The sequence below is a fragment of the Protopterus annectens genome, chromosome 12.part0, assembly GCF_019279795.1.
Source record: "Protopterus annectens isolate FY-2018-M chromosome 12.part0, PAN1.0, whole genome shotgun sequence".
Taxonomy (NCBI): domain Eukaryota; kingdom Metazoa; phylum Chordata; order Ceratodontiformes; family Protopteridae; genus Protopterus; species Protopterus annectens.
In genome coordinates, this window is record NC_056746.1 from 994,084,134 (window position 1) to 994,097,414 (window position 13,281).

At 37.2% G+C, this 13,281-nt stretch overlaps 1 protein-coding gene across 1 annotated transcript in view; it reads left to right on the forward strand.

The window, feature by feature from the left end:
* The window catches only part of LOC122816928 (serine incorporator 1-like), a 583,434-nt gene that overhangs the window by 474,836 nt on the left and 95,317 nt on the right, over positions 1-13,281 (forward strand). Inside the window, exon 9 of the mRNA XM_044090011.1 lies at positions 11,796-12,026. Coding sequence (XP_043945946.1) covers positions 11,796-12,026 — 231 coding nt within the window. The remainder of the gene's footprint in view (positions 1-11,795; positions 12,027-13,281) is intronic.

Here is a 13,281-nt window from a genome sequence, read left to right on the forward strand (position 1 = left end):
ATATGCCGCACATGTGCACACACACACACACACATGAGCATGTGTGCACACACAGCACATATATGCACACATGCATACATATACATATGCATACATGCACACACACACACATGTATTACATGCACACACACACGATACACACATATTATTATTACGTACATATTACGTATATATATACGTATGTATGCATATATATGTATATATATATATATATATGTACATATGTTACATATAGCATATGCATATACATGCATACGTATACATATATACAGTATTATGCATATACATGTACATATACATATATATACATGCATGTGCATATATATATGTATGTATACGCATATATATTACATGTATATATACATACATGTATTATTATTACATGTATATACATGTACATACATATTATTACGTACATATATATATGTATATACATACATGTACATATACACAAGCGTATTACACATGTACATATATATATGCACATATATGTATATGCTGCATATACGTATACATATGTATATGTGACATGCACATGCATATACATGTATACACATGTATGTACATACATACACATACATATACATGTATGCACATACACATGCATACATGACATAGTGCTGCACACACATGCATGTGTACATATGCATATTGCATGTGTACATACATGCACACATGACATGCATACATGTACGCACACACACATACACAGACACACACACATACACATGCATGCATGTGCATACATACACATACATACACATACATACATATATATATATGCATACACACATACATACATATATATATATGCATACACACATACATACATATATATATATGCATACACACATACATACATACATACATGCATACATACATGCATGCATATATATGACATACGTATACATATGTGTATGCATACATATACATACATACATATATGTATGCATATATGTACACATATATGTATACATATATATATACACATGTGTATGCATATATATGTATACATGCATATATTATTACATACATACATATACATGCACACATGTACATGCATTATTACATATACATATATACATATATACATACATATACATACACATACATGTACATATATACATACATATACATACACATACATGTACATATATGCATACATACACATACATGTACATGTGCATGCACATGCATATGCACACATGTGCATATGCATATACATGTACACACACATACGTACATATACACACATGCATACGTATTACATGAAAAGACATACAGTATACATGCATATATATATATTACGTACATATGCAGACATGCATGTATTACATATATATGCATATATGAGACAGCATATGTATAAATATATATGTATATGTGTATATATATGTGACATATATATATATATGTATATATATGCATGTATATATATATATATGTATATATATATATATATATATATATATATATATATTGTATATATATATATATATATATATATATATATATATACATACACACACATACATATAGTATATATATATATATATATATATATATATATATATAGTATATATATATATATACATATATGTATGTATATAGTATATATGTATGTATATATATATATATATATATATATATATATATATGTATGTATATCTATATAGGCTCATAGGTTTATACCAGGCTATCTGCTCAAGGCATTTATAAGCCTAGCCCAAGTTTCCAGGCTTACGCCCACCTTATATGAAAAATACTGTACCCATTAGCCCAGCCAGCCCTCTGTCCAGCAGTGACACAGAGATGATTCCCGGGGTAAATCTACGATCTCCCTTCCACAGGTCAAGATTTCTCTTGAACAGAGCCAGCGAGCCAAATCCACCAAAACCACCTTGTTTTTCCCGAAGGGTATGACTATACATTTTTTGGCGCGACCAGCCTTACCACAGGATACGCGGCTCAAGGAGGGCGACGGGCAACTGTGTGGTCCACTCCACAAAGGCAGTGCCCCACGGACCCTGTAATTATCAATTTGCTAAGCTTAACAAGTCTAGTCTGCAAAGCTATGGAGAGGATCATAATGGAGCTCATTAACAAAGATATAGGGGACTTGCAGACATTGGACCCGACCCAGTTTGCTTCATTACGACAGACTGCCTTTTGGAATCTGGTCAACTTTCAAACAGTCAACAAGGCCATTGATGAGGGAAAGGCAGTCCATACAGCCCACCTGACCTTGCAAGAGCCACACAACACCCACCTGGTATTATTGTAGAAAACCCACCAGCGAAGCCGAAACCCATATGTCACAAGATGGCTGTAAACTGATGGCGGACAGAACCCACAGGGTTAGAGAGTTAAGGCGCTTATGTCAGACTCCTGCCGGTCACAAGTGGTGTCCCATAGGCCTCGGGTCCCTTGGCCCCTATTGTCTCGCATCTACTTTCACAAGTACAGGCTAAAATGGGAGGACTTTATTGACAAAGCTTGGTAGACGACTGCAAACTGGCTATAGTGAAAGTGCATCGGACACGGATATCCTTCCAGAAGGGACTAATGGAAATGAGCTGTGCCAGAGCCATGGCTCAGTTAAACGCCAAAAATGTATAGCTATACCTTTGGGAAAAACAAGGTAATCCCAAGCTACTCATATAGGTGGCAATCCACTACTACAGAAGAGTTTATCAGGGACCCAGACCGAGGTTGACAGTGGCCTTTCTTTTGACACCACGCTACAAAGGGTTAGAGACCTTCACATTGCCCACCTGATCATGAAGGGACCACATCCAGATCTTAGTGAGGTCATTGTTCCCCTGTACTCTTTCACTTATCAGACCAATGATCGGCACACGCCCCATCTGGATGCATCTCACCCGACATCTGCAATTGAGACCCCAAAAGTTCCTCACCAAAAGGGTAAGGATCAAAATCTGTCATATGCTTTCAGGATTGAAGAAACCCAGCTCTATTCAGTCGTGACAATTGCCTGCTCAGAGGTGACATGCCTGACATACAAGGCCAAGTCCAACCCGGAATTAATGGACATGCTCCACCTCAAAAACTAAATCCACCAAAACCACTAGAGCAAGCGACTAAACTCTTTGTATCGGATATAAATAGGACGCGGGAGCAGCTACCACAGTTTTCATAATACAGAAGAAGTAGATAAATTAAAGCATAAACTTCTGGCTGAAGAATACAAAACTGAAACCCTCTACATGTTGATTGCTTTTCGGCCCTTTAATGTATAGGAACTTCGTCAGAATAACAGAAAATGCTTTCCACTTGCTATATAAACATCAGTAGTGACCAATAAACTGTCAGACCATATAATTAATATTATGATAATGTACCAGAGACCAATGAATACCAAGATAGTATTTACAGTGATGCATAAAACATGAGCTGAAGTGAAAACAATGCATTCCTATTACTGCATCCACTTTAAAGCACATTTCAAATTCAAAGATTCATTCAGTCCAGGAAAGTAGTCAGCTTCTAAATGAAGCTGCCATTTCAGCTCTAATACTTGTAATAAACCATCAGCATCTCCAAAAAAATTTTGTACTTGTTCAAGTACTATAAATTTGAACTTAACAAAAGCAGAACATGACAAACTGTGTTTGCCTAATGCATTGGATCTATCCTTAAATCGTATGGCTGCATTATGTTCCTTGATTCTATCATTTAATTTCCTAGTAGTTTTACCAATATAGAAACATGAGCATGAAGTACAGATAGCTGCATACACAACCATGGAACTATGACAATTATAACTCTTTTTAAAATATATTGGTACATTACAATGTGAAAAACAAAAAGTGTCCCCTAAAAGAATATATTCACACGCGACACATTTACCACAAGAAAACATTCCTTTAGAATCGTTGATGTTTGTGTGTGGTGTGAGTATAAATGGTGTGTCATTTTTTTCAAACATAGACTTGAAAGTTTTAGTTTTCTTGAATGAAAACTTAGGGGAGGGACCTAAAACATCCTTAATGGAATGATCACTTGTTAGAATTCTCCAATTCTGTGAGACAATATTCCTAATGCTATCCATGTCTCTACTGATTGGCAACGCAAAGCTGCAGGACCAAGTATCAACCTCATTCGAGTTGGCAGGACTTTTATTGTGAAGAAATCCAAACTTTAGAATAGGTTTGTATCTGGTGAACCTGTTATTGGTAACTTCCCTTCTAATGTTTTCTACTAAACGTAAAGGATAATTCTTCTGTACAAATAAAGCAGACAAGAAATCACACTCTATTTCAAATGAAAAATCATTGCTTATCAACCTAGATAGTCTAACAAACTGGCCTTTCACAACATTCTTTTCTGTCAAGTGAATCTTGATGAAGACTATTAAAGTCCAGATAACTATTTCTATATGTTTTTTTTCTGAATATATTTGAGGAAAGTTCACCAGAAGAAGCATCTATCGATAAAGTGATGTCCAAAAAAGAGACCGAAGACCCTTTCCCTGCCATAACAAACTGAAGAAACCCTAAACTGTCAGATAATGAATCAACAAACGTTTGAAGTTGTGAATTTGTACCTTTCCATACAAAGAAAATGTCATCTATGAAGCGGCAGTAGTGTTCAGTGAGTTCGAATCCTGGAAGGTGCACCAGTGTGTCTAATTCCCATTCAGATAAAACAACGTTTGCAAATGCTGGCGCCATCTTAGTACCCATGGCCACCCCTCTTACTTGTTTAAAGATAGTGTTGTTAAAGTGAAAGTAGTTATTATCAAGAACTAAAGACATAAGAGTATGTAGAGTGTCAATTCCGACGAGCATTTAGGGAATTTCGGTGAATTTATATACAAAAACAAGCGCTTGACATACGCTAGACCTTCCAAGTGAGGGATGTTGGTATATAAGGAGTCTATGTCAAGAGTCACTAAAATTTTACCTTGTCCATTAAAATCAGAGTGATGTAGTTTGTTCAAGAAGTCCCAAGAGTCTTTGATGTAAAAAGGATTGGATTGGGCCACTGGATTCAAAACAAAATCACATACTGGGCAATTCTTTTTCTAGTTTATGGCTCCCATTATTAGAGATAATTAATCTGAAAGGCGGGTTGTGAACATCTTTGTGTATTTTGGGAATTCCAAAAAGTTTCCCCAAACTGGGATTGGACGTATGCATAAACGAGAACTCTTCGTATGTTATGTGATGGTTTCTAACTAAGGAACTGAGTACAGTGTCAATGTGTGTAAATCCTGTTTGTACAACCTCCATGGAAATTTCTTGATAAAAATCATCATTCAATAAGGTACATTCAATTTTAGTTACATAGTCTTTTTGGTTCATGAGAACAACACCTGTTCCTTTGTCCGCCTTCATGATCCGTAACCTGCAGTCATTTGCTAAATCTCTCAAAGCTAACTTTTCACTGTGTGTGAGATTAAACCATTTGTTGTTGCATTCAGAGGTAATAGCTTGTCTGATATCGTTCTCGCACACTCTGGTGAAAGCAGAAATGGTATTGTGCAAAGGTGGATTGAACAAACTTTTTTTACGTAATGTGTTAAGTGTGCGAAATATTCCTGTTAACTGTAACACAAGAAGGATATCATTATTAGACGCCATTGCTGTGAACATCAGTGGACAAACAAGTTCCAGCTTTGCGTACTAGTAATTTCATAGTTTACCCGAGAAGTATAACGTGGTTCTGAGAATCATTAACTGAACTTCTACTTTCTGTATCATTAAGTAACACTTGTAAATTCAATTTCCTAGCAAATAATCTGAAATCCATAAGTAAATCAGGCAGTCTGGCTCTTTGAGCTGGTGCAAATGAATGACCCTTTTGTAATACTTGAATGTGGTCTTCAGATAAGGATTTGTCCGATAAGTTGAAAATGGTGGAGAAGGATCCATCAAATAAAGAGCAAGAGGGAAAGACTTTGTTAGAGGACGCAGTTATTTGTGGCTGCTCCTTGTCATTATGTGTCTGGGTGGTATATGATATCCTATTTGCCCAGGCCTTTGGCCTGCTTGTCTTCGGATTACTTTTATCTGCACATCTGATGCCAGCTGAAAACGGTCAGGCCACTCAAGAAAATCCATTCATCTCCCCACCCCACCCCCACCCAGTACCCTAGAACAGGTCCTGAAAATTGGCAGTTTGTCCTTCCTCCATCCCTCCCTCCCTTTAACCAACCTCCTGTTTCTCTATAAAATTTTGTAAAAAGAGTGTCTGAATTCATAAGCCCCATGGCTCCCTTTCATTTTCCCAAGGACAGGGTGACAAATTGCTGACTTAATTCTTCTCCTTTATACCTAAGATTATTAATGAAATGGTCTCAGAAATGAGTCTTATTAATGTACCTACTTTCTTCCCAATGCCCAGAATATGGGTTAAAGAATTCCATAGTCTAGATGTTCAAAGACAGCTCAGAGTTTTAGACAGTATCCACTGTTACAAAAGTCTGGCCAACTGTTTATTATTTCTTCCACACCAAAAGTTGGTTCTTCCTGTTTCTAAACAGACCAGGATCAGTGGACTTTTATTTTTGTTTTTCTTTTCCATGGAAACTCCTCCATATCCGTCATTGCTCACTCTACCAGGTCCATGCTCAAGGTCTGACCTGCAACCATTCTGGAAGCAGCCATGTGCCTTACCCCAAAGACCAATGATCGAAAGTACAATGCCCCATTCGGGATGCATCTCACCCGACATCTGCAGCAATTGGAGAGACCCCAAAAGTTCCTCACCAAAAGGGTAAAGGGACTCCAAAATCTGTCATATGCTGCCAGATTGAAGAAACTCCAGCTCTATTCAGTCGCATACCGTCTGCTCAGAGGTGACATGTGCCTGACATACAAGGCCATGTCCAACCCGGAATTAATGGACATGCTCCACCTCAAAAAATCCAAATCCACCAAAACCACTAGAGCAAGCGACTTAAACCTTAGCACGGATATAAATAGGACGTGCATAGCTAACAGTTTTCTATAATACAGAAGAACTAGATAAATTAAAGCAATAACTTCTGGCTGAAGAATATAAAACAAGAAACCCTCAATGTTGATTAAGCTTTCGTCCTTTAATGTATAGGAACTTCGTCAGAATGAACAGAAAATGCTTTCCACTTGCTATATAAACAACAGTAATGACCAATGAACAGTCAGACATAATAATAATAATAATGTAACAGTGACCAATGAGTCCAAAGTTATAATTTACATAAATGCATAAAACATGAGCTAAAGTGAAAGTAATATATTTTGCTTACTGCATCCACTTTAAAGCACATTTCAAATTTAAAGATTCATTCAATCCAGGGTGGTAATCAGCTTCTAAATGAAGCTGCCACTTCAGCTCCAACACTTGTAGTAACCCATCAGCATCACCAAAGAAATTTTGAACTTGTTCAAGTACTAAAAACTTGAACTTAACAAAGGTAGAACAAGACAAGCTGTGTTTACCTAATGCATTGGATCTATCCTTAAATCTAATGGCAGCATTATGTTCCTTGATTCTATCACTTAATTTCCTTGTGGTTTTACCAATATAGAAACATGAACATGACGTGCAGATGGCTGCATACACAACCATGGAACTATGACAGTTGTAACTTTTCTTAAAATATACTGGTACATTGCAATGTGAAAAACAAAAAGTGTCTCCTAAGAGAATATATTCACAAGCGACACACTTACCACAAGAAAACATTCCTTTAGAATCATTAATCTTAGTATGTAGTGAGAGTAGAAAAGGTGTGTCATTTTTTTCAAACATAGACTTAAAAGTTTTGGTTTTCTTAAAAGAAAACTTAGGGGTGGGACCCAAAACATCTTTAATAGAATGATCACTTGTTAAAATTCTCCAATTTTGTGAGACAATATTTCTAATGCCTGTCATATCCCTGCTAATTGGTAACGCAAAGCTGCAAGACCAACTGTCAATCTCATCCGAGTTGGCAGGGGTTTTGTTGTGAAGAAATCCAAACTTTAAAATAGGTTTGTGTCTGGTGAGTCTGTTATTAGTAACTTCCATTCTAATGTTTTCTACCATTCGAGAGGGATAATTCTTTTGTACAAATAAAGCAGACAAGAAATCACATTCTTTTTCAAAGGAAAAATCATTGCTTATCAACCTGGACAGTCTAACAAACTGGCCTTTCACAATATTCTTTTTCATGAACTCTGGATGAAGACTATTAAAGTCTAGGTAACTATTTCTATATGTTTTCTTTCTGAAAATATTTGAGGAGAGTTCACCAGAAAATTCATCTATCGATAAAGTGGTGTCCAGAAAAGAAACTGAAGACCCTTTCCCTGCCATAATGAACTGAAGAAACCCTAAACTTTCAGATAATGACTCTATAAACATTTGAAGTTGTGAATTTGTACCCTTCCACACAAAGAAGATGTCATCTATAAAACGGCAGTAGTGTTCAGTGAGTTCGAACCCTGGGAGGTACACTAAGGTGTCTAATTCCCATTCAGATAAAACAACATTTGCAAAAGCTGGTGCCATCTTAGTGCCCATGGCCACCCCTCTTACTTGTTTAAAGATAGAGTTGTTAAAATGAAAGTAATTATTATCTAGAGTTGTTAAAATGAAAGTAATTATTATCTAGAACTAAAGACATAAGAGTATGCAGGGTGTCAATTCTAGATTTAGACAATTTCATGAATTTATGCAAAAAATGTTTAACGTAAGCTAGTCCTTCTAAGTGAGGGATGTTGGTGTACAAGGCTACTATATCAAGAGTCACAAGAATTTTTCCTTTACCATTAAAATTAGAGTGATGTAGTTTGTTAAGGAAGTCCCAAGAGTCTTTGATGTAAAAAGGGTTGGATTGGGCTACTGGGTTCAAAACAAAATCAACATACTGAGCAATTCTTTCAGTTTTAGTTCTATTATTAGAGATAATCAATCTGAAAGGTGGGTTATGGGTGTCTTTATGAATTTTGGGAATTCCAAAAAGTTTTCCTAAATTAGGATTGGGAGTGTGCATGAACATGAACTCTTCATATGTTATGTAGTGATTCCTAACTAAGGAACTAAGTACAGTGTCAATTTGTGTAAAACCTGTTTGGACATCTTCCATGGAAATTTTTTGGTAGAAATCATCATTCATCAAGGTACATTCAGTTTTAGTCACATAATCTTTTTGATTCATGAGAACTACACCTGTTCCCTTGTCTGCCTTCATGATCCGTAAATGGCAGTCATTTGCTAAATCTTTCAAAGCTAACTTTTCATTGTGTGTGAGGTTAAACCATTTGTTATTGCACTCAGAAGTAATGGCTTGTCTAATGTCATTCTCACACACCCTGGCGAAGGCAGAAATAGTGTTGTGTAAAGGTGGATTAAACAAACTTTTTTTACGTAAAATGGTAGTGTTAATATTCCTATTAACTGTAACACAAGAAGGATCATTACTAACATCATTGTTGTGAACATCAGTGGATAAACATGCTTCTGTACTATTAACATTGTTTACCTGAGAAGAGGACAACGTGTTCTGAGAGTCATTGACTGAACTTCTACACTCTGTATCAGTAAGTAACACTTGTAAATTCAATTTTCTAGCAAATAATCTGAAATCCATAAGTAAATCTGGCAGTTTTGCTCTCTGTGCTGGAGCAAATGAATGTCCTTTCTGTAACACTTTAATGTGGTCTTCAGATAAAGATTTATCTGATAAATTGAAAATGGTAGAAATGGATTCATCAACTAAAGAGTGAGAGGGAAATTTATTGATGGATCCAGTTATTTGTGGCTGCTCCTTGTCATTATGTGCCGGGGTGGTATGTGATACCCTATTTTGCCCAAGCCTCTTTGCCTGCTTGTCTTCGGATTACTTTTATCTGCACATTTGATGTCAGTTTTGAAAAGGTGTCTGTCAGGCCACTAAGAAAATCTATTCCACCCCCCACCCCCACCCCCACCCGAGTACCTGAATTATATCCTGGAAAAATTGGCAGTTTGTTCCTTCCTCCATCCCTCCCTCCCTTTGAACCAACCCTCCTGTTTCTCTATAAAATTTTGTAAAAAGAGTGTCTGAATTACAAGCCCCCATGGCTTCTCCCTTTCTCATTTTCCCCAAGGACAGGGTATACCCATGGACTTAATTCTTCTCCTTTTATACCTAAGATTATTAATGAAATGTCCTTAAATGAGTCTATTAATGTACCTACTTTCTTCCCCAATGCCCAGAATATGGGTTAAAGAATTCTCCATAGTCTAGATGTTCAAAGACAGCTCAGAGTTTTAGACAGTATCCAATACTGTTACAAAGTCTGGCCAACTGTTTATTTCTTTCCATAACAAAAAGTTGGTTCTTCCTGTTTCTAAACAGACCATATCTAGGTGGGATTTCTTTAGCTATTTTTGTTTTTCTTTCATGGAAAATCCCTCCCATATCCGGTCATTGCTCACTCTACCAGGTCTGATGCTTCAAGGGTCTGGACTCAAAATCCATTCTGGAAGCAGCCATGTGGTCTTCCCATCGCACATTTACAAAACACTTTCCAGAGATAGGATTGGTTGTGAATTATCAGTCTACCAAGGAATGCTTGACTCCAGTTAATCTCCCTCAGTCCTTCTACCAGATATTCTGAACAGCTATGGGAATCTTCCCACATGTGCAGCTTTTTCAGCAGTAGTCAATGAAGGAGATTGAGGCACCTAGGCAGTGAGACATTTTTCTGTGGTACATTTGGTTGGGGACACATGGCTGAAGTGATATTCAGCTGCAGAGAAATGTGTCTGTGACTAATTCTCTGTGCGCAGTGCCTTTATAATTGCTGTGTGTGGACCACTACCCCTGTACAGTATCTAGGGTACATTATTTAAAATGCATAGTGGGGCATAAATTTGACTACAGTAGCATGCAGCATTTTCTCCATGCTACTGCACACTTCTACATGTTGCAGTTTCATAAGCATGTATTGTTGGTTATTAAAGCTATGGGCATGCCAGTGTGTGTGCTTTTCTTTGTTGACAGGGAATTCACAACAGCATTATTTCTTTGCAGCTGAATGTCACGTCAGCCATGGGTCCCCAACCAAATGTACCACAGGGAAAGGTCTTGCTGCTTAGGTGCTTGAACCCCAATGAAGGACATAGTACTGTTGTACAAGACTTTACCATAACTAGATGTTCAGTTGTATCACTCTTTCATTATTAGTACCATCTGTCGTATTCCACTTTATTTTGTTCTCTTATAATTTACTTTATTTCCACATCCATACATCCCTTCTGTACCACGTAACATTCTCTTGCTTGGGACATATGTTTGGTGTATGGTGCAGAAGGAAGGTTCCCAAGTTTTGGTTTACTGGCCGGAATTATGATATTCTTTGCAGGGCATTCCCACATGTAAGCAATACTGTGATAGACCACCAATCAGACATCTACCGTTAGGGTAAGTTCTTACGTTAACTGTACTTTGCTCTTTAAATCGACATAGTTTATTATGTAGTTATTTAATTATGTATATGGCAATTGCATTATTAATTTCCTGTTTTATTTTAGTTTTTGTTATTCGTGGTCTTGGACTTGTGAAAAGCTATAACTGGATGATAAACTGGACAGTTTTTACATTAAGCTGTAGTTTTTCCTGTACCATGTCTATTTTACTGGCAAAAGAGAGGTACATGAGACATTGGCTTTATTGAGCTGTTGCATAGTGTAAATGATTTATTCATTGGTTGTAGGTCTGTAAATGTAAAGGTTGGCATTTGTGAAAGACTGTTGTAGCATAGTTGATGTCATCTGTGATGCTAGATTTTATCTTCACTGTTGGATGTTTATTGCAGCATACGTTCTTCCAGCACCAGCCAAGTGAACAAGCTGACACTGTCCACTAGTGATAGCGTGATGTTGGATGATACTGCAGCTGGAAAAATTGTTGATGAGGAAAATGATGATGGGGTCCGTCGTGCTGTAGACAATGAGAAAGATGCAGTTCGATATAGCTACTGCTTCTACCATTTCATGTTGTTCCTTGCCTCCCTATATATCATGATGACACTGACTAACTGGTACAGGTGAGACAACAATACAATGTTGCTGTTTTGAGATGCTGCTGTAGTAAACTGCACATTAAATGTTTATGGGGTGTAAGCCCTGACTGCAAACTGGGATTTGATTAGTGGCCTTGGCACTGGAGAAGCCAGGCAGGAGGAGGCATGAAGGGTTGTGACGTCTTCATCTCCCCTGGAGGTTGGTTGAGCGCATCACTTGCAGAGCGCACAGAGTGGTGTGATTTCACTGGAAACCAGGAAGTCACTGTTGTGTTAAATGATGACACCGGGCTGCTTGCTGGTAATGTCCACTGCAGAAGTGAGGGGCATCTGTCACATTCAGCCCAGTATACTTAGTGTGTAAACATAAGTCATTGAAGGTTCTAGGCTATACTGCATTTTTTTTTTAAACTCAGTTGTTGGGCAGAAGAGGCAGATGCTGATACTGACTTTATTGCTTAAATAACTTAACCACAACACTTTAGTCTCTATGCATGACTGATTTACTACCTTTACCATTTTTAATTTATTCATTAGCTCACTTTTTTGTGTATGTATGTTTGGTGGCCATCACAGACGCACACACAAAACAGCTGGTACATCTACTGTTGTCATACTTCTTCAATAGGTAATTGGACTTTTTGACCACATGCATATTCCTGTCATTTGATCAGCACAGTCTGATAAGATTTGTGAAGCATTTTCCTGACTGGTTTCACCAACACAGTGTAAAAGTGTGCAAGTTAAAAGGAAAATAAATATATACACAAAATCTGTCTTCTGGAGGGAACCAGTACGTAATATAAGCTCCAGATGATACTGTTGCTGTGGTCTCAGCATGTATTAGTAAGGGTACTGTTTTGCTCATACGATGAGTTGAAAGCAATGATGCCAAGATGTCCTGTTCTTAAGTGCTGCCTTGAGCACATTTTTGGAGCAAGTTGTGGTAAAAATGCACTTCATAGGATAGCCTTTACAATTGGTGATTTTTTTTTTGTTTTATTAATCAGTGTAACAGAACATATTCCAACCCCAGTATTTCAACAAATGTGGAATTATGAGATTGCAGACCAGTTTGGGTTCCCATTCTTTTTTTGAAAACAAAATGTCATGGGGATGTTCAACTGTGGTTAAATGGATAAGCTTTTCTACGGAAAACATAAAACCTTATTTTTTTTTTTTTTTTTTGGGGGGGGGGGCAGAACCCCCAGTGCACACGTGCTGGTGCAGTGCCCTTTGCACCTCTGCAACTTAATTTAACTCTGAGATCATGGGTCAA